This window comes from Equus quagga, chromosome 1, assembly GCF_021613505.1.
Source record: "Equus quagga isolate Etosha38 chromosome 1, UCLA_HA_Equagga_1.0, whole genome shotgun sequence".
Lineage (NCBI taxonomy): Eukaryota > Metazoa > Chordata > Mammalia > Perissodactyla > Equidae > Equus > Equus quagga.
Window position 1 is genome coordinate 56,925,500 of NC_060267.1, and position 21,976 is coordinate 56,947,475.

Consider the following 21,976-nt stretch of genomic DNA (forward strand, 5'->3'; position numbering starts at 1 on the left):
GGAGGGGAGGATTCTGGTCCTAATTTTGTGGCCTCGGGAATCTCCTATTTTAACACCCTTCTTTGGGGTTTATTTCCTTTATTGGTAAACACAGGGCTTGAGTTAGGGATGATTCCCAAGGACTCGTCCAGCTCTCCAGGCTGTGACTTCTCAAATTAAAAGTGCTGTAGAGGTATCTTGTGCAATTCAGTGCTCCATGGAAATAATAATCCTTTGTTGCATGAAAAGCTTGTAGCTGAAATTTGAAGTGACGCCACATAGACCTGGTCCAGAAAGCCATCTTTCCCTTAGTGACGTAGAGTTTGTAGGAAGGACCGAACAGCTGAGGAGCTGTAGCCACTCAAAGGTGGACTTTTCAGAGTCACTGCAGAGTAGGCACAGGCCATGGATAGTCAGGTTTTGTGGGTGCTGTCCCAGCCTCTATCTCCTGACTGCTAAGAAAGTGAACACCCAGAGGAGGGCAGTTATATTGCAGGCTCGAGTTTTACCCTCTCCACCCCTTCCTATCTTTAAAAAGCCAATGCCCTAAGAAAGGAAATATCTTATGCAATTATCATATAACTCTTCAGTGACCTGAGAAAGGAGCCATCATGTCGTCTATAGACCTGAGGGGTTAGTATGAGGGGATTCAGCATGCCTGAGGTCAGAGGTTTGCCAAGCACAGGGACAAAGGCTCCACAGAAGAAGCAAGAGGATGCTGAAGACAAAGTTTACTTATTTTCCTTTTTTTTAAAAAAAACATTCTTGTCTGCTATCTTTGGCACACACGTTCTGAGCACCCAGCTTGCTCCAGGCTGGCATTAGTTACCTCACTCTAGGGGAGCATTGTCAGGTGGGATTTGTCCTAGGCAGAGTTCCCCCAGCTTAGCTCGCTGAGCATCCGCCTCACCTGTACATAGGAGTGAACACGGCTTCAGCCAATGGGCGGATCACATCATGAGACAGATTAACCTACCCCTCACTTGTATGCTCTTACCTCTTCCAGCTCTTTAAAAGGAGACAAATAAAGAATTCGTTGTTGGGTAGGCACGCAAGGAATTTTGATCTTCTGCACATGTAAATGTGAGATTGTAGAATTTCTCTTGCTTTATTACTGGTATTTATTACTGCACTGGGCTTGTGTCTGCTGACAGCAATTCTTGTGTTATTATCTCAGAGTTAGCTGGGAGTTAAAGTGTTTTAAGGACCCAAGTCAGTCCTGACATTGATTGTTAAAAGTTGTAGGGTACTGGGAAGGCTACATATTGTACGATTCCAACTATATGACATTCCGGAAAAGGCAAAACTATGGAGACAATAAAAGGATCAGTGGTTGACAATGGGGAGATAAATAGGTGGAGCAGAAGGATTTTTAAGGCAGTGACAATACTCTGTGTGATACTGTTTGTTGTTAGTACCATTGAGTCGATTCTGACTTCCAGCGCCCTGTGACAGCAAAGTGGAACCCTGCCCGGCCATCCTCTCACCTTCTGACGCTCTGTCAGCCAATGCTCCATCACTATTCATAGGGTTTTCATGGACAGTTTTGTTCGGAAGTAGGTGACCAGGACCTCCTTCCTAGTCTGTCTAGTCTGGAAGCTCCACTGAAAACTGTCCACCGTGGGTGACCCTGCTGGTATTTGAAATCCTGGTGGCAGAGCTTTCAGCATCACAGCAACACACGGTCACCACAGTATGACAACTGACAGACTGGCAGGTGGTGTGGGTCCCTCACGGAGAAAGGAACCTGGGCTGGGCCGTGGTGGTAAGAGTGCCACATCTAACCACTAGACCCCCAGGGATGGCTGTGTGATACTATAACGATAGATATATGTTGTTATACGTTTGCCTAAACCCATTGAATGTACAACACTGAGAATGAACTCTTAGGTAAACTATGGACTTTGGTAATTATTGTGTGTCAACATAGGTTCATCCTTGGTAAGAAATGTACCACTCTAGTGGGCGATGTTGATAATGGGGGAGTTTATACTTGCTTTTATAGGAAATCTATGGGTCTATGGGAAATCTCTGTACCTTCTACTCAATTCTATCATAAACCTAAAACTGCTCTAACAAAAATTGTCTTAAAAAACACACAATAGGGAGCCATCCTGTGGCTGAGTGGTTAAGTTCGCGCACTCCACTTTGGCAGCCCAAGGTTTCGCCAGTTTGAGTCCTGGGCGCTGACAGGGCACTGCTCATCCAGCCATGCTGAGGTGGTGTCCCACATAGCACAGCCAGAGGCATTTACAACCAGAATATACAAATATGTTCTGGGGGGGCTTTGGAGAGAAGAATAAGAAGGAGAAGCAGGGGGAGGGGGAGGAGGAAGAAGAAGAAGAAAAAGGATTGGCAACAGATGTTAGCTCAGGTGCCAATTTAAAAAAAAACAAAAGCCAAAAACACGAAATAAAACAAAGCAAAACAAAACAACAACGACAAAAGTCGTTGGGTACACCTCTGCAGGGGCGAGAAGGGGCAGAATGGGCCACCTGGATTTGAGTCTCCTGGGAACGGACAGTGCTCCCCACTTTGTGCAGCATCGGCAGGCACACTGCAGAACTACTGCTTACCTTTGTGTCAGTCGCGGAAGGATTTAAATTAGCTAAGGATTCTAATTGTGCCTCACCTGATGAATAGTGCAACATTTTGAAGATCCTTGAGCCTTCTACACAGCCCCCCCACTTCTCCAAGTCTGGAGGCCAGCAGCACCCGTCTCATCTGGGAGCTTGTAAGAGAAATGCAGGATCTCAGGCTCCACCCAGACTTATAGAGTCAGAATGTGGAGTTTAGCAAGATCCCAGGTGATTTGTGTGCACACTAAAGTGTGAGGAGCGCTGGGCTTGCCCACTGGAAAACGGGGCCAGGCAAGGTGGATTCTGAATGCACAGTCCTAGGCAAAACCGTGGAGGCGGCGGGTTTTCTTTGGGACCACCAACTCCACTTTTGTATATTCTTCTTTCTCATTCAAGCATCTTTCTCCCTCCATTCCCTTCCACTCTTATCCCCTTCCTCCCACCCCCACCCCCTGAGAAAAATCCCCAGACAGACAGATAAGAACAAAGACTGTATACTCAGTCTGGCTCAGGTCCCTTGCATACTAGAGAAAAGAGACATGAGACAAGAATTCATATTAAATTGTTAGAGACTTAGGATCTTGAAGCGTTCTTTCTCTTGGGGATGTTGTATTCTAAAATAGGGGACTTGAATCACTGTTTAACCTAAAGCTTACTCTTCTGCTGGTGGAGATTGAGTCACTCGGCACTTTGATGGAGTCTGTAGATATCTAGGGTTAGGGTGGCTTTCTTAATCACTGATCTGTCTTGATGTGGGCGAACAGCTTAATCTGCCTCCATAACAGACTGGCCCTTACTGACTCCTGAACTTCTCGGCCCCAAGAGTCCTCATTATTGCTCACAGACACTAAACTCTTACTGCTGCATCTCAGATATTTCTTTCTTATCTATATTATTTCGATATACTTGGCCACTTAAGATACAAAGTCCGGTTTTAAAAATAAGCAATGGACTTTAGGAGGGTTTTTGATAAGCCAAAGAAACATTAAAAGAAGAGAATTGTTGAGATATGACTCAGGAGCTATTCCTGGACATAGCTGGACCCATGCTTCATAGGTACTAGGGTTTTGCCAGGCAGCTTTGACATGCGATGACTGCTACTACGTCTTCAAGGATCCATTTTCTTTCCAGTTATTGTAGGAACAGAACTAGCTTGTACGGGTTTGTCCTTTTCATTGCTTGATCTGATTTTGCTCTTATTCCAGTTACTACCCAAAGACCCAAACCAACATCGCAGTAACTTCCTGACTGTCTTGGGCTCAGGTGTTCTCAGAGGTGAAATCCCTAAACATGAATTTTGTTAATAAACACTTGTAAAACACAGATGTTGGGAAAAAGAAATGGATAAATCCAGGTCTCCTGGTCCCAAAATAACTCCTCTACCAGCCTGCAACATGTCTGAAATTGTACCATTAGCAGTATATTCGCAAATGCAAGCATTGCAAATGTCACGTAAGAAAACACAGCTTTTATAGGCAGGAAATTGCAAAAGACAGATGCTGTGAGTGATGGTCTGTGGGGCCAAGAGTCAACCCCTTGAACATAACAGGGGCCTCTGACCAGAAAAATAAGAGCCAAAACTTCACACAGAGTCCCAGCCCCCTAGCAGAGGGTCTTTTTAGCTAGGTGGCCCACTACATAATGATAAGAGGACAAGTAAAGCAAACTACCTTTAAAATAATCTCTCTGGGTAACCTACCAAGAAGCTTTTTCAGGAACATTAGCTACCAGCTCAAGTCTAGCCTTTCATGTACACACTTTTGTAAAACGATTGAGGGAAGTAGGGCAGGTCTCCTGGTCCCAAAATAACTCCTCTACCAGCCTGCAACATGTCTGAAATTGTACCATTAGCAGTATATTCCTTTTGATTAACTCCCTGCCACCTCCGGGGTTGATAGAACAATCATTCATTCATTTATCAAATGTTTCTTAAGCACTTACTATGAGCCAAACTCTATTCTTGGGAAAGGAAATTTAAAGCTAAGTAGAACATGATTCTTGCCCTTGAGATCCTCAAAGTCTAGCCAAAGAGAGAGGAGGTAAACATACAACCAAATAAACAAATAATAATAAGCAATATAACTGGTGCCCTGATACAGATAACTACAAGGCTCTGTGGGGGACAGAGAAAGGGGAATCTCATCCGTGTGTACAGGCCTGGGGAAGCTTCAGGATACAACTCTTGAGCTGAGTCTTACAGGATGCAAAGGATGTCAGACAAATGCAAAGGACGGAGGTTGGCAACTTCAATGTGGGAGAGAAGAATAAGGGATGATTTTGGACTATAGGCCATATGGGGGAACATCTCTGTGCCTGGGAGGGGACTACAGACCTTGAGTTCCCATGGAACATCATATAGATGTTGGATGCCTATGTGCGTCCAGAGAGTGGTCTGGAGATGCGGGGGCAGGATTTATGCAAAGAGATGGAGGACGGCATGGACCAATTTGTCTACTTGGCCACTTGATTGAAAGCACAACAGCACCAGATTTTTCTTTCAAGTCATCCCCCTTCATTCAACTTTTTGCCACCCAGGTGTTGCCTTCCTATCCAGTGGAGGCTCACCCCATGACTTCAACAATCAGAGGGTTAACCAGCAGATTTTGAGTTTGGACTGTAAACGTTATTTGTTGTTGTTGTTGTTTTTTTTTAACATTCATAATTTGGGCATTTAAGAAACTACTGAAGATGGCTTTGTATGATGGGAAATGTTTTAGCCCCGTGCTTACAAACTTCTGTAACATTGATCAGTCCCAGGAAATGGAGCTTGCTCTGCCCTCTTCAGGACAATCTATCTTGATGGGGCCTCAGCTAAACACATAGACTTGACAGCAAATAATCTAACTATTACCCCTCCAGGATTTGCTTTCAGAGTTTTAAGGGAAATTTTCAAGCAGAAAATGGTTACTTGGATAAAATTGTTGAAATTTAATTTCTTTCATGAGAAATTTGGCAGATTTTGGTTATCAAAGTCTAAGTGTAGGCTGGGTAATGCAGAGATGTTAAATACTCTTGACTTCCACTTATGAAGAATTGGTTTCAAATATCTTCTCTTTAAATAGATAATGGACTCTTATATAAGAGACAGTGACCAACTGTTCTCTTTTTCCAAAGAGGGAAAAAAGACAAAAAGAAAAGTGTTGGAATTGTGGTTAATGATCTTTGGGGTGGACCAGAAATGAATACTGGGTGCTACTACAGATTGCCAAAGATGATATAAAATTCCATCCTCCTGGTAATAAATATCCTGCTATTTCTGTACTTTTACTTACCATGTGTTTTCAAACTAATATTTTATTTTATACTCAGAATCCTCTCCTTGGGGGTTTCCCCATTTACGGTTGAGGGAACAGATACTCAAAGAACATAAGAGATTTGACTGAAGTTACAGCCAGGTAGGAATAGACACAAGCTTTGAACTCAGAGTCCAGTCTAATACCGCACCATTTTGGCTCCTAGACTGTAAATGAAAATACAACAGATTCAGATCTGTCCAATAAATCCTGACTGAAGGCCAGACTGAGAGCATTTCTTCTGAGGCTGAGAAAATTCCATCTCAAGTCATGGAAACACTAGATGCAGGTAGTGAAGTTCCAGTGTCTCTCTGTTGAGACTTTCTAGATTAAAAACATACTTACAAATTGAATGACTCTATCATGGAATGAAAGACAAATAATCTGGGGTCAAAAAGACTCCTCAGGAGTATTTGGATTGCCATGCTCCTAAGGATGCTCTCTGTACCCTTTGGGATAACGTGACCACATGACACTTTGCATTTCTTTCTCTAAGGATCTCAAGATTAAAAACCTTGCGAAGGGAGGCAAATTCTTCAAGATCATGTTGGATATAGAAGACATAGCGAGAATGAGAAAGCAGAGATGTTCCTTTGTTTCACAAACATGTACTCACATGCCAAGCGCCTGCTTTCAGTAGCCCACCCTTCTTTCTGAAGAGCAGCAGCCTGCATGAGTGCTCAGAGACAGGGCTGGCCCATCGACTGGGCTGCCCACTTTGGGCCTCTCAGGCCTCAGCCTATGTTGAACCAGAAGTCTCCACACCCTTTGCTTGCGTATCCCCCCAAAAGAGTTTTGAAAAAATATGTGCCTCATCATACATTTTCAAGTTGGCATCCAAAAATTTTTATGATAAGTTTAAATGGTTGTAAATGATGCAATTTCTAGTGCTTTGTAGATCTCGATAGTTTAAAACAAAATAAAACTGTTGTATCACTCTTTAAAAAGTTTCCAATGAAATATAAACACCAGAGCTATTTGAAACCTTCTATTATCCATTCGAAGTATCGAAAAGTTCTTTTTTTAAACAAAGATTTTGCATCATTTCTTTTTCTCCTTGGAAACATATTTCTGTTCCATTTCCTCCATAAAATTTTATCCTAATATATTTTTATGCTTGAAAGTCTTTCATTGATCACACTATCATACTAGTCTGCAATAAAAAGAGGCACATAAATTGAAATTAAAATTTAAAAAAGATCCTGTGACTATAAGGGTTAGTGCTACGAATTTCTTCTGGGTTGAATTATCATTACAAATATTATTAATGTACAATTGAGCAAAACAACATAACTATATTATGAGCTTTTAAAGTAATTATTAGTATAAAATTTTAATACTATATCTCTTAAAAAGATGGATGCTTGGAGGGGTGTGGTGTCTGATGAAAGGAGGCTTTCTAGACACCAGTTTTTCAAATGTCTCTTTGTCTGGACACTAGCATTTCAAATATATCCTTCTTTGGTGCCCTGGAGGTGCTCACCCCACAAGGAATTAGACATGGAAGGATGGGGGGGGGGGTGTGTGAAAGGCATACCTCTTTTCTATAGTGTGGGAGTAGGATGGCTGTGGAAAGTCAGAAAAGAAAGGAAAAGTGGCAGGTGGACTCCAGCCTCTGTTCCAGGTTGTCCTCCAACCAGTGTTAAGATTGAGTACATATGAAAATTGAGGATCTGGAAACCGATTCCATTAAAACCATCCATGTACCATGAGGGTTACTCATACACCGGTTTGAAGATGCCATAAACTACTCCAAACACTTTCCAAACCCACTTGGGAAATTGTTAACATATTCTTGATTCATCCACACAAGAGTAGTTTGCATAAACTATTCAATATAAATAGAGGCACAAATATACTTTTACTTTCAGTATATTTTAAGAGGGAAATGTGTTTTGGGATATTTGATCTGTAGAATCAGTTGAAACAGATACTGTCATTGATTTATCTAGAACAAATAAAAACGATTCTATGCTGCACAAATTGTAAATGCTCTCGATATAACTCCATCGCAAGATCATTATGGTTACAATCTGCCTTCTTACGAATTAGAATCATTGACTGATTTTAAGCTGATTGGAATGGAAACCAATTCAACTAATCAGAATCTGGCAAATTCCTAATCACACAGGGGCCACAGATTCAGAGTTGTTGATTTTCATCAGCCTGTTCGCCAGGATAGGCAGTGTTATACTGTTGGTGATAACTTCCAAATTCTTGAGGCTTAATACAACGAAAATTTATTTCTTGCTCCTACTACATGTCCAGAGGGGGTCAGTGGTTCTGCTTCACAAAGTCACTCAGGGATCTAGGCTGACAGATGTTTTTCCATCTTGTAGCTGCGCCATCTGGATTATGTGGCAGAAGAGAGAAACAGGAACATCATAATGGGCCTTTCATCACCTCAACCTGAATGTGACACGTGTCACTTCTACTTAAATTTCATTAGTCAGAACTAGTCCAATAATGTGTCCAAATACAGAGTGGTTGAGAAGTGCACTCTTCTACGTGCCCAGAAGGGGAGGAAAACAGATATTCTTGGAACTAAAGTGCAGTAGATGTTGATATAGGTGTCACTTTACAAGCAGCATTAGTCAACTTGGGAAAAAATGATTACCAAGGGCTGGTGATTAATAATAAAACAGTGAGGTTATATTTATTGCAAAAAAGATTATAGAAGCAGGACTGAACATGAAAAGGGCAGGAAATTTGAATCTGATATGGAAAAAGGCAAAACCGGTAAACTTTGAGAGAATGAAACTTGTCTTGAAGTATGACATTGACCTGAGACCTCTCTAGTACGTCGAGCTAGTTCTGCAGAATCACAGGAAGAAATGAAAGTTGGAAGTGTCCTGCCACACTTGAAAACTCTGACAAGTTCTTGGTTTCACCAGGCTCCACCTGGCTGCTGAATGGAGGTTAACATAAGCTCCTTGACTTTGCTTTGTTTAAGTTGTTATCTAGACATATTATGGGGTGTTGACCTCATTGTGACTGTGGTGATGTTTAGCTGTAACTTCTCCACTCCCTGGGACTTGGAAATTTGCCTTTCAACAACTTAGAAGATAGAGTGACTAAGCCAGATCTAGTATCAAGTGTAGTTACAGGGCATTTGGGTTTACTTTCTGAGAATGTAAATATTTGAATTATTCCTATCTGTGTAGCCTATATTAGAATTCTTTTAGATTGGATACAGGGATGGGACTGCTGCGGGTCGACCCAAGAGTATCTCTAGAAAAGATTTCTATAATCTACAATCAGAACAGAGGATCTCTTTAAAAAAGAGGTCTTAGGGAACAAATATCCCTTTTTGTCTATTAAGGTGCCCTTGCCCCAGATGTTAGGCACAGGGTTACCTTACCTATGCCAGACTAGGAACCAGAAATTTTCAAGGTTACAAGAACTCTAGTCTAACATCATTTCTGATATTGTAGGAAAGCAAGCTATAAATTAATGTTCTGGAATTCTAAGAGGGATACAAGCAAAGTGACCATTAAGGAAAGAATAATCCCGAGCACAAATATGAACTGAGCCATCATACATAGAAGACATAGAAGAACCAGGGGTCAGAGAGAGAAGACATCACAGATTCAATGCCTGCTGAAATATCAAAGGATATTAGTAGGAGGGCTGTCAGGTGGACAGGAGAGTTGATAGCTGATTTCTGAAGACCAGAGAAAGGTGTTTACTCTCAGGACTATGTTTGGAAGATAACGGAGAACTTAGACCACATTCAAAGAAGGGTAGAAGGAGAGGAAACAACGTTCATAAAGCTGGTTAGAAGAGGAAGGTTCTGGAAGGCATACTGAGGAGAACATTTTCCAGTTTACTTTGAGAACACCTTTTCTAACTATCCATCTACTTTGGGAATTGGCCTGGAACAGTTAAGAAGGTAAAGGGTTGGGGAGGCTGGGTAGCAGAATGAGCTTTGGAGTTTAGTCAGGTCCATTCCTACCCACCTGAGTTGGTGTAGCCAAGTTAACTTCTCCAAGAGTTCAATGTATCTAATTTAAAAACTGGAGATAATGTCTAACCCATAGAGTTGTTATCTCATATGTGTGAGATTGAATACAGTCACGTGCCACTTAACAATGGGGATACATTCCAAGAAATGTAGGATAGGCGATTTCATCATTGTGCAAACATCATGAAGCGTACTTACACAAACCCAGATGGTACAGCCTACTAGACACATAGGCTATATGATACCAATCTTATTGGACCACTCTCATACATGCGGTTCATCATCGACCAGAACATCATGATGCGGCACATGACTGTCTTGAGGGAAAGGAGCACCTTCTATAGTCCAGCAACTATGCTGGATTTATTTATTACTCATTTAAGTCTTAACATATGCCCCAAATTTCCATTTTACAGACGAAGAAACTCAGCCTCAGAGAGAGAGATTGCCAAAGTTTCAGTAACTAGTAAATGTTGGACTTGAGATTCCAATGAGAATGGGTAAAGGGATGTTAGTGTAAGTTTGGGTAGTGTGGTGGGTTGAATGGCAGCCCTTCAAAATTTATGACCATGTCCTAATTCCCAGAACCTGTGAATGTTACCTTATTTGGAAAAATGGTCTTTGTTGATGTAATTAACTTAAGGATCTTGCGATGAAGACATTATCTTGGATTATCCAGTGAGCCCTAAATCCAATGACAAGTGTCCTTATAAGGGTGAGACAGAGGGATATTTGGCAGCCAGGAGAAGAGGTGGCAGTGTGACCACAGAGATTGGAGTGATGTGGCCACAAGTCAAGGAATGCCAACAGCTACCAGAAGCTGGAAGACGCCAAGAATGGACTCTCCCCTAGAGCCCCAGAAGGGAGCACAACCCCACCAAGGGATTTTGGACCTGTAGCCTCCAAAACTGTGAGAGAATAAATTTATGCTGTTTTAAGCCACCCAGTTAGTGGTAATTTTTAATGGCAGCCCTAGGACTCTAATACATGCGGGAATGGCTTCCACTCTGTGATGGCCTTTGCAAAAATGGACACAATATTGCACTAGGTCTGAGCTGGGACTGAGGGGTTCTGGGAGTCAGCAGGTCACTCAAAGGTAACTAACTTTCTCAGAGCCCTGACAAGTAATTAAGAAAATCATTTTAATGATTTAGCTCTTCTTTAGGTATCAGCTTTTCTTTGCAAAGAGCATAGGTGATGTGGCCATGTGACCCCATTTTGCAGATGAGCACGCAGGGGTACAGGCTGCTTATGTAACTTAGCCTGGACTGTTGACTGTGGAAGGAGAGTGCCATAATTTGACCTCACACGTGGTTTATGAATTCTCCAACCAGGAGAGCCAATCCCCAGGATGAGGCTGTTCACCATCTTGCTGCTTTCTATCTTTGGCGGTTAAGTACTGCTGAAAATCACAAGGGTAGGCATGTTACCACACTGTTGTTAACCCTGCAATTTGAGGTTGCAATCGAATGAAGATTGAATTCCCCTCACACTCCAAACACTCTGGCCTCCCCTTGGGACTGAAATTGGGACTGAGCTGCCAGGAGAGTTCTCCTTAAATGCAACACTTAAAGACAACCCAGTGGGTTTGCAGGGATCTGGGCTGTACCATGGCTTCTGGACAAGTAGGTGAGGAGGAGAGATCGCAACGTGACGTAGGAAAGAACACTGCCAGCAAGGTTCTTAAATACTGACACGGGTCATGAAAGCATCAGTGTTACCGTGGATCTTTCAAAAGAGGGAGAGGGGTCACTCTGCAAACTCTCCAGCTCTGCTCTCCGAATTGTGAGGTGGGGGAATTTTCTGGAACCCTTCCTCTCCCCTGAATTTTTGTTCTATTACCTGAAATGTCTTGTGTGGTAGAGTGGACTATGCACAGCCTCTGCATTTGCAAGACTTGGGTTCAAATCCCAATTCTATCACTTACTGACCAAGCTATCTTGGGCAACAAAGTTAGCCTCTTAGCTACTGTTTTATACCTGTAAAATGGGGCGGTAAATCTCTTTGGCAGGGCTGTGGTGAAGTCAAGGCACATAGTGACACTTGACAAACCCTTCTTATGGGAGTGAAGGATGGTAACAGCTAACATGAAATGAGCACATTCCACATGCTTCACTTGGATTACTTAATTCAATTTGCAGAACCACCCAAGGGAGGGAGGTACCACTGTTAGCTGCATTTTGTAGAAACTGGCCATTAGGAGGTAAAGTCAGGTGTCCAGGTTCCCACAGCTCATAGCAGGGAGAACCTGGTTGTATGCCTGACCTGTCTCCAAATACCAGGCTCTTAACTGCAGTTAAAGTGCCTGCCATAGTCCCTGACACTCACTAGGTGTTATTAAATGGTGGTAATTAGTATGAATTCAACAGATAAATATTGAGGGCACCTGTGTACTGGGCACTTACTATGTACTCATGGAAGCATCTAAGCAAGTCACCCTGTGAAGGTGAGAATACTGACTGACACATCCGTTAGGCTTGATCAAGGAAGAAGCACCACCATGGGTGACAGGGAGTAAGAGATTGATGGGAGGGCTAGACCTTACCCAGTTCTGGGAGCTGGTGATGAGTTGGTGGAGGGCTGTTGTCTCCATGTCTGATGATGGGTCTGAAGTTGCTATCTATCAGCACGGCCAGAAGTCCAGAAGAAAAGCTGGATGTGATGTGGGAGAGAGTGAGGCCAAAGTGGAACCCCTAAAGACAAATGGAACTCCTAATTGCCTCCTGCCACTGCCAACCTTGACTATGAAATATAAAGCTGGGACTCTTGACTGCAGACCTGGACATACGCTTTGCCCAGAGTAGCTGGAGGAGAAGAACTGGCAGGAGCTGGAGGAGCTGGGGGCCCACCCGAACAGGGAAAGCCAGCAGATGGGTGACAACGTGCACACATTGAAGCAGCCCCCATAGCTGTGCACTGACCTTCATAGCGTGGAAGCTGCTGCTTTACTTTCACCTTCCAAATGCTCCACAAATATCTGTTTGGACAGCCCGACCCTGGAACCACACAGGGAAGGTAATTCTGGGAAATCTAGTTCCAGCTTGGTTAAGTTGACCCAATACAAAACCACTGCACTGATACTCCAATCTCTGGCCTCTGGGAAGTAATGGTCCTTTCGGGCCTGACACTGAGGTAAAGAGAGTCACCTCTTGGAAGGCACACTGAAGCAGGGCCTTCTGACTCACTTCTTCCTACTTTGGTTTGCCATAGGGTTTGCCTGCCACTTTCACCTGGTCTGAAATGTCTACCCATATGTATATATACACACGCAGAGTCAATCCTATGGGTTAGAATGAAACAGTCCCAGAAGGTCACTGCTAGAATTTACCCATTACCTCGGTGCTCCTGGCTTTCCACCATCAGCACAGAATGGCTGACACTTTAAGCAGGCACCTTGGTATGCAATGAGGAAACCTGAGCATTTGGGCTTAAGACACTGGACAGACAATTTTTGCAGGTGCTGAGTGACTGGGGGTGGGGTGGGCAGAGGGAGAGAAAGGGAAGGGACGCCTTGGGGCTCTGACGGGAGAGTTATTCCAGTGATTCATTAGAGGTGTGTTCCTGGCTAGGCCACGAGGAGAGGGCTCTTGCCCGAGGTGCAGGTGCCCAGGGAAGAGAAGAGCCTGCCTGGCAATGTGCCTTTTGAAGCCTTGGGCCAGACAGGAAAAAGAAGAAGAAAAATTTACCTGTAGTCCCACCTCCCAAAGAAAGCTATGGTCAACGTTTTAGTGTGAACCCTTGTAAGTCTTTTTCCTACCTTGAATATACACCTGTTTGTAGGAGAAAACTGGAATCATAGCATATATATTTTATAACCTGTTTTCCTTTTAGTGTAGATAGTCTTTTTCCCTGTCACTGATCTTATTCCTTAATATTGTTTACAGCTGTGTAGGATTACATCGTATGAATGTACCCTTGTTTATCTGTGAAGTGGTTAACAGCACACACTCTGAAGATAGACTCCTGGGGTTCAAATTCCAGGTCTTCCAACATTTACTAACGGTGAAAACCTGGGGTAGTGAGTTGACCCTTCTGTGCCTTAGTTTCCTTACCTGCAAAGCAGGGATAATAGTACTCCTCTTACAGAGGGTTGTTCTGAGGAGCAAATGATATATGTGGATATATATGTGGATAATCTCTCAATGTCATTATTTAACCAAAATTTTTGTTGGATATTTAGATTGTTTCCAAGTTCTTCACTCTCACAAATGCACTGTAATTAGCAAATTCAGTGCACTCTTAATTGCTTCCAAAGGAAATATTTGTGGTCACATTAAGGAATCTTTTCCAGAGTGAATCATTGCTCAGCATACATTGAGTGTCCATATATACAAAGCATTATGCTACGCACAAAGAAAAACGAACACAGTTCTCTTCCTTGAGACATTTAAAACGTAGTGGGCGGTGGAGAAAAGGCACATTCACATACAAACACAATTTGTTGTCACACGCCGTCAAGTGGGCTCCGACTGCCGGCGACCCTATGAATGAGTGATGTGCACAGTGTCCTGTCCTCAGCAGCCCCACTCAGCTCCTGTAGACTCAGGCCTGCGGCTTGCTTTATGGAGTCAAGCCATCTCATGCTGGGTCTTCCTCTTTTCCTGCTGCCTCTACTTCTCCTAGCATTATTGTCTTTTCCAAAGAATCTGCCTTCTCATGATGCGCCCAAAGCAGGGCAGCCTCAGTTTTATCATTTTATCTCCAGTGATAGGTCAGGCTTAATTTGCTCTAGGACCCACTTGTGCATCTTTCTGGCAGTCCAGGGCGTTCGTAGAGCTCTCCTCCAACACCACATTTCAGATGAATCCATGTTTTCCTGTCAGCCTTCTTCACTGTCCAGCTTTTGCACCTGTACATAATAATGGAGAATAAGAGGGTATGGGTAACCTTGGCCTTGGTCTCTAACGACACTTCCTTACACTCGATGATCCTTCATAATTCTTTCTTTGCTGCCCTTCCGAGTCTCAGTCTTCTCTTGATTTCTTGGCTGCAGTCTCCATTTGAAATGATGACTGAGCCAAGGTAAACAAAGTCTTTAACAATTTCCATGTCTTCCTCGTCTACGTTAAGCTGTGTAGTTCTTCTGTGGTCATGATCTTTGTCTTCTTGATGTTCAAATGCAGCCTTCTTTGGCTCTTTCTTCTTTCACTTTCGTCAGAAGTCATTTCAAGTCATTGCTGCTTTCTGCCAGTAAGATGGTGTCATTGCCTATTTTAGATTGTTGATATTTCTTCCACCAATTTTCACTCCTCCTTCATCTGAGACTATCCCAGTTTTTCATATGCTATGTTCTGCATACAGATTAAACAGATGGGGGATAAAATGCACCCTTGTCTGACACTTTTGCCTGTAGGAAACCATTCTGTCTCTCCATAGCCTGTCCGGACAGTGGCTTCTTGTCCGCAATACAGGTTATGTATCAGGACAGTCAAATGCTGAGACACACCCCTTCCTTTCAGGGCAGCCAAGAGCTTTTCATGATCCATGCAGTCAAAGGCTTTCCTGTCATCTATTAAACAAAGACTAACGTTCTTCTGAAATTCTTTGGAGCGCTCTAGTAGCCAAGGAATAATTGCGATCGGATCTCGTGTGCCTCTCCCTTGTTGAAATGCAGCTTGGACAAAAGGCATCTCTTGCTCCATATGAGGTCACAGCCTTTGCTGCAGCACCTCGAGCATCACTTTACTTGCACGGGAAGTCAGAGCGATGGTCCCACGGTTTTTGCACTCCTTCGTATCTCCTTTCCTGGGGGTTGGGATGTATATTGAGCGTTTCCAGTCTGTAGGCTATTGTTTCATTTTCCATATTTGTTGGCATATTCTTTTTAGGATTTTGACAGATTCAGTCTCTGTGACTTGTAACAATTCTATCGACATCCCCTCTACCCTGGTGACTTATTTCTTCCCAGTGCTTTCAGGGCAGCTTTCCCTTCACTTTCTAGAATTACGGGTTCTTCCTCACAGGAATCTTCTTCAAAGGCATCTGTCATCCTTTCTTCTCTTCTGTATAGATCTTCGTATTCTGTCTCTCCCTTCCCTTATCTTCTTCTGATCAGATAGTGTGCTTCCCTGCTGGTTGTTTGGCATTCCTAATCCAGATTTAAATTTCCCTCTGATTTCTTGAATCTTCTGGAAGAGGCCTCTTGTTCTTTGTTTTTGTTGTTTTCCTCCATCTCTTTGCACTGGCCATTACAGTGGTTTTCTTGATCTCTGCATGACAGTTGCTGGAAAACTGTGTTCAGGATTCTCACCCTGCTTTTGTCACCTTTTACTTTTGCTTCTTGCCTGTCCTTAACAATTCTTCGTGTTTCTTCCATCATACGTCTTGATTTTTTTTTTCTTTTTACTTCAGGCATTGTCTTTTCACATCTTCCTTAATAATAACTCTGGTTCCAGTCCATAGTTTTTATGGTTCTCAGTCAAATACAAGATATGTAGAAATACAACACTACGTAGATGGAGGGGCACAGAGGAAGAACTGTGGGAGAGGAGAGAACGGAGAACACCTTTAGCTGGAGAATCACATCATGAAATGAAAGAGAAAGAAAGGCTCCTTCAGAGGCTCCCACCACCTCCGAAATCCCAGAATCAGAATTCAGGATGGTTTCCGTTTGTCATGTTGAGAATTTGTTACCTGGAAAGACAGCACCAAGGGCTGTGTTCCAAAGTTAGAAGCTGAGATATGGGTGTACATTGCAAGACCAAATATTTAGGAAATACCTTTTTCTGGAAAGGAAAGAACACATTTCACAGCTGAGAAGAGAAGTGAAAGATGAAACTAAAGAAGCATGAAGGTAATATTTACTTACTAGATTTATACAGTGCCTACCTTTAGAAAAGCCTGGGTATAAATCCAGCATGTGCCCCCCTAACACACACACGCTCTGTTCTCAGTTCTCTGTCTCTTTGCGAATTCTCTGAGGCAAAACTTGCAATCATTTTACTGTTGTTTTCAACTGTTCATTCCCCTCTCTCACCCCAGCTGACCCTCAGTCATCTGCTCCGAGAGTAGGATCACGTACGAACATGAGTTTGGAGTTAGACACTCCTGGGCTAAGTGCAGGCTCCACAGTTTACTGGCTGGGTGACCCTGGACATGTAACTTAAGTCTCTAATTCTCAGTTTCCACATCTGTAAAATGGGGATAATAATAACAACAATAACACCTACCTGATCCTTGCAATGAGGATTAAATGAGATAATGCCTGTGAAGCAGCTACACAGTACAGAGCACTCAATAGTCTCAGCTGTTATTATTAGTCCTGTACTATAGTGTGTGAAGGGTGTGCAAACCAGTTTTAATATTAGTATCAACAAATAATCAGGTACTTGGCCTATAATGTATCCTAAAGCTAAATGGAAGAGATATTTGGATTTGTGTCACTTCTAATTTTCTCTATTAGCTTGAAAATTGAGTATGAACACACCAGAATAGTAAAGAAGTCCGATTTCTCTTGTGACCAAAAATCTAAACTACTGTCCACAGTTGAATGAAGAAGACTGATAAAGCTTAAGCCCTTTCCCAGGGGCATTTTCATTTTAAACTGGGGCCCAAACCTTTAGCCAAGGGAATGAAGCTGGTGTGGTGAGGAGTCAGACAGCAACCAAGGGACAGAGGGAGGCATTTTGATACAGGAACTGTAGCACTCCTGAAACCATCTCAGGTACTCATTCATTCCTTCATTCAACAATATTTATTAAGTAACTACTGTCTGCCAGACATTGTTCCATGCACTCGGGATATACTGGTGAACAAAAGGGGCACAGATCCCTGACCTCATGGGGTTTACATTTTAGTGAAGGATACAGACAAGGAACAATACAATTAATGAATAAGTAGGCTACTGTATATAGTACGTTAGGGGTTAAATACCATGTAAAACGTACAGAGCGGGGGAGATTGGAAATGCTGGGTGCGGGGAGTCGGGCAGACTGTAGTCCTAAATATGGTGGTGAAGGGAGCCTCAGTGAGAAAGTGAGATTTGAGCAAAGGCTGGAAGGTGCCCCAGGTGGACGTCTGAGGAAAGAGTGTTCCAGGTAGTGGGGACAGCCAGAACAGAGGGCTCAAGGAGTGCGTGTGTGAGGGAGAGACAGAGAGAGAGGGAGCATTTCTGGAATGTTTGGGGAACAGCAAGGAGGCCAGTGTGGCCAGAGCAAGTGGGAGAGCGGTAGGTGAGGTCATAAGAGAAGCTGTCCGTGGCTGTTCGTGGGCATCCCTGTAGGCCACTCTAGGGACCTTGGCTGTCACTAAGTGACTCGGGAGCCTTTGGAGGGTTTGGAGCAGGAGTGCTGTGATTGACATCGTAAAGGGCTACTCTGACTACTGTATTGAGAATGCACCAAAGGAGGGGTGGGGGAGAATAGGCCAGGGAGACCAGCCTCTGCAGAAACCCAGGTGACTCAGACCTGGGGGGCAGCAGGGAGGAACTGAAAAATGGTCACATTTGGGATTTTTCTGAAGGTAGAGCCAACGGGATTTCCTGAAGGACTGGATGTGGGAGGATGAGAGAAAAGAGTGAAGAATGACTCCAGGGTTTTGGCCCCATCAACTGAGACGCGGGGGGCCAATGAGGAACACATTTTCCACAGAAAATAAGGAATTCAGTGTTTGGATATGTTAGGTTTGAGATGTCTATTAGCCACCCAAGTGGAGACTGAGGTTGGCTGTCTGGCCTGGCATTCAGGAAGACAGATTTGGGCTTGAGGTACAAATTTGATATAGGCAGTTGCTTAAAGCTGTTGAGATGGAATGAATGTGGACGCGGAGGTGAGGCGGTCTGAGGAGAAGACGGTAGAGGTTTCCAAGAGGAAGTTGAGGGCTCCCCGGCCAGGGCTCAGGAAGCCCCACTCTAGAAGAGCCTGGCCTGCAGGGGGTGTCGTGGAACTTGTTTGGGGTGCGCTGAGGGACGGAGGGAAACCTTTGCTCCTCCGGGAAGGAGAGGCGCTCAAGAGATTCCTGCCGGGGTGGCAGCAATAATTAAGAGAAGTAGGTAAGGATATCCCAGTAGAACACGTGCTCTGCCGCCTCCAAGGAATTAGAAAACCCGGGTCTATTAATCTGTTCAGACATCTGGGCACCACAGCCTTGCCTACGAGGCTCCGCCTCTCAGGCCTTTCTCTCTCTCCCCTCCCCTCTTCCCATCCTCGCCTCTATATGTCACTTCTACAACCGCTCTGATTGTAATTCATCAAACAGAATCACCGAATCACGGCTCATTTTGCTGTTTTGTTCGGTGGCCCGATCCGCAGAGACCCTGGTGGCTGGGCAGGCTGTAGTGCCCCTCTTGGAATTCGCGCGGAGGCCTTCCCGTCGTGGTCGGCCGCGCGGGGCCGCCGAGGGGAATGAGGCGGGGGCCGCAGACGGCGGGGGGTGTCTGCGCGGCGGCCCGCCCTCCCCGCGGCTCCCCGCGGCTCCCCGCGCAGCCCCCCGCCGCGCCCCTCGCCGGCCGCGGCCTCGCCTCGCGCCCCTTGACGTCATGCGGGCCGAAGGGCCGGCTCGGGCGGCGCGGCCGGGGCCGCGCGGGGGCTCAACTTCGGGCTCCAGTCCGCGCCGTGCGCCCCGCGCGCCGCCGCCGCCGCCACATCTGGAAGCGTTCAGCGCGTCTGCCTCCAGCGCGCCGGCGGGGAGGGCGCGGGCGCGGCGGCGGGAGGGGGCGAGCGCGCTGCTCTCGCGCGCCCGCCCGCCCGGTGTCTCCCTCTCGCTGCCTCTGCAGAAACAGCTCCTGCCAGAACGGCGCGCGGCGCGGCGCGGCCCGGAGCGGCGGCGCCTCTGCTGCTCCGCGCCTCCCGAGTTGCTGGAGCTTCTTGACAGAAGCGGCCGAGGAGGGCCTCGGGCGGCACTGGCCAGCGGCGGCAGAGACGGTTCAGCCCCCTGCTGGCGCGGGCGGACCCCTCCCCCGGCTTGGGGTCCGTCGCGCCCCCGTCCCCTCCTCTCCTCGCTCCAGCCTCTCTCGATTGATTTTTTTCAAACGGTGTGGCCGCCAGAGGTGCGGGGCTAAATTCTTGGAAGGGGCCCGGATGTACCGAGGATGCATTACAATTCCACTCAAGGAGGCAGTAGTGGAAAGGATCAGTTTTTGGTGTTTGATGCAATAACGGGAATCAGGTAATCATCGGAAGGGAAGAGGAAATACTGCGGATCCCCGGCTTCCTTGAATTTTGCACGAAAGCCGCCGCCTCGGAGGAGGGATTAATCCAGACCCGCTTGGGGGTGTTTTGACATTTCTTCCTCTTTGTGGCTTTTTCTTCTTTTAAAACAATTTTTGGTCAATGGTCAATGAAAACACGAGGATGTACATTCCAGAGGAAAACCACCAAGGTAAGGCGGACCCCGCCGCCGCGCCGGGGCTCCAGCCCGGGTCCCGCCGGCTCCACCCCTCTCCGGCTCGCCCCGCTCGCCCCGGGCCCCGGCCGCTCCCTGCGGAGTTGCGGGGCCGCGTCCGCCAGGGGCTCCGGGCGGGGGGCGCCGAAGCCTCGCCCGAGAGGCCGGAGCCGGCGGGACCCGGGCCCGAACCGCCGGCGAGACGGAGCGGAAAATCCCCGCCCCTCCCCCTCCCGTGCCCGGCCGCTCCAGCGCATGTGTTTCCTATGAAATTCCAGGCGAGGGGGAAAAGTTCCCCGAGCGCCTGCTCCGGCCTCGCCCGCTGGCCTTCGCGGGAGAGCCCGGCGGCGCGGCCCGCGGGCCCGGGTCCCTCGCCACCCTCGAGGCGCGACTGGAGCGCGCGCGCGCACCCTGCCCTGCCGGGCGTCCCACTCGCGCCCAGGCGCCCCTTCCCCGGGCAGCGCGCTCCAGGCGCGGGTGGAGGCCGGGGGCGCAGATGGGAGTCTCGGCGCCTCTCTGCCCCCTCTCCTCTCTCTCTCCCTCTCCCTTTCGCCCCCAGCTCACCTATACCCACCCACCTCTCTACTGCCTTTGACCTCGAGTGCGCCCACGCCCCGTGTGTTCCTGTTCGCACCCACATGTGGGCTAGCACCTGAGGATGGAAGCGGTTAGAATTCGGGCGGCGTGTAGGCTTTGCTTTTTCATGTTTTAGGGAAATAATAAAAGGGTGTGCCGAGCTCACGCGGCTCCACACTATTGCCCAGTGTTTTCCCAGCATCTCCATCCTTGGCATCAAGTGTCACCAGCTCCCTCTGTGAGGGGGAAAGGCTTTCAGGTAACTCCCCACTTCCTGGAAACTTTCTCCCCCTCACGTATTAACAAGTTATTATTTTTTGGCATTGCTCAGCAATTAAGGTTATAATGGAGTCTGGAGGGATGGTCTTGCTGGAGTGTGGCAGCGGCCAGGTTCCCGTCTGTCTGTCCTCCACGGCTTTCGCTGTCTCTCTGGGTGTAGCCTCTCCCACTTTCCCAAGTCTTCCTGTTTACTCTCTTCCTTCAGTCTCTTCCTCCTGAATACCTGTGGCTGTTGGTCCTCCTGCTTCCTGGAGTACTTCAGGTGCTCCTCTGAAGACCAGCCTGGTGCGGGGGTTGTCTTCATGTCTCTTCTTTCCAGCTCCTCCTTCTTTTTGCTGTCATCTCCACCATTTGCGGACAGAACCCCTACTCTTTAAAGCCAGAGGCTGCCATCCTCAAACTGATTTTGGGGGATTGTCCAGCTTTCAGCTTGAGTAGCAGTGTGGGGATTTTGGCCTCTTTTGGTAGAAAGAATTATGTCAGGGGTCAGGGATTCCAGAGTGAGCCTAGGCTTTGGGGTCACAAGGGCAGCTTCTGTCGCTGGATTTCTCTATCCCATGCCCCCATCCCTCACCTGTTTTCCTGTCCCCTTCCCAGCTGATGGAGTAGTGGATGGATTAGGAGGGAGAGAATGAGAGACACAAAGGAGAGGGTGACATTTGTGAAGAGTGGGGATGGATTTCTCCCCTCCAGGTTCTCAGCTCAGTCCAAGGAGCCTTGAAGAGGAGAGCTCAATAGTATTGTCCTTACTATCACCGATAATGGCAGCACTGTGGCAATAATTATCGTTCATGCAATGATCATCTTAAATAGTTTATAAGGCCTCCTCTTAGTGCAGGATAAACCCCTTCTTAGCCCTCTTCCTTCTTTTGCACCTTTGTACCCCAGCATCTCCCCTCCCCACATGCACAGATGAAGGGAGCAGACACTAAAAGTAGGAGCACCAACCCTCGAGAGGTTTGCAAGAAAGATGGAGGGAAGGGGAC

The 21,976-nt window shown here is 46.1% G+C and overlaps 1 protein-coding gene across 19 annotated transcripts in view; it reads left to right on the forward strand.

Annotated features, from left to right (window-relative positions):
* Positions 1-18,780: 18,780 nt before the first annotated feature.
* Positions 18,781-21,976, forward strand: part of CACNA1C (calcium voltage-gated channel subunit alpha1 C) — a 596,360-nt gene continuing 593,164 nt past the window's right edge. For 18 of the 19 annotated variants that reach the window (XM_046654423.1, XM_046654475.1, XM_046654460.1 and 15 more), the window contains exon 1: positions 19,481-20,132. In XM_046654423.1, coding sequence (XP_046510379.1) covers positions 20,084-20,132 — 49 coding nt within the window. In that variant the 5' untranslated portion in view covers positions 19,481-20,083. Of the gene's footprint in view, positions 18,805-19,480; positions 20,133-21,976 lie in introns of those variants that run through there. The other variant, XM_046654484.1, reaches the window with a different exon arrangement.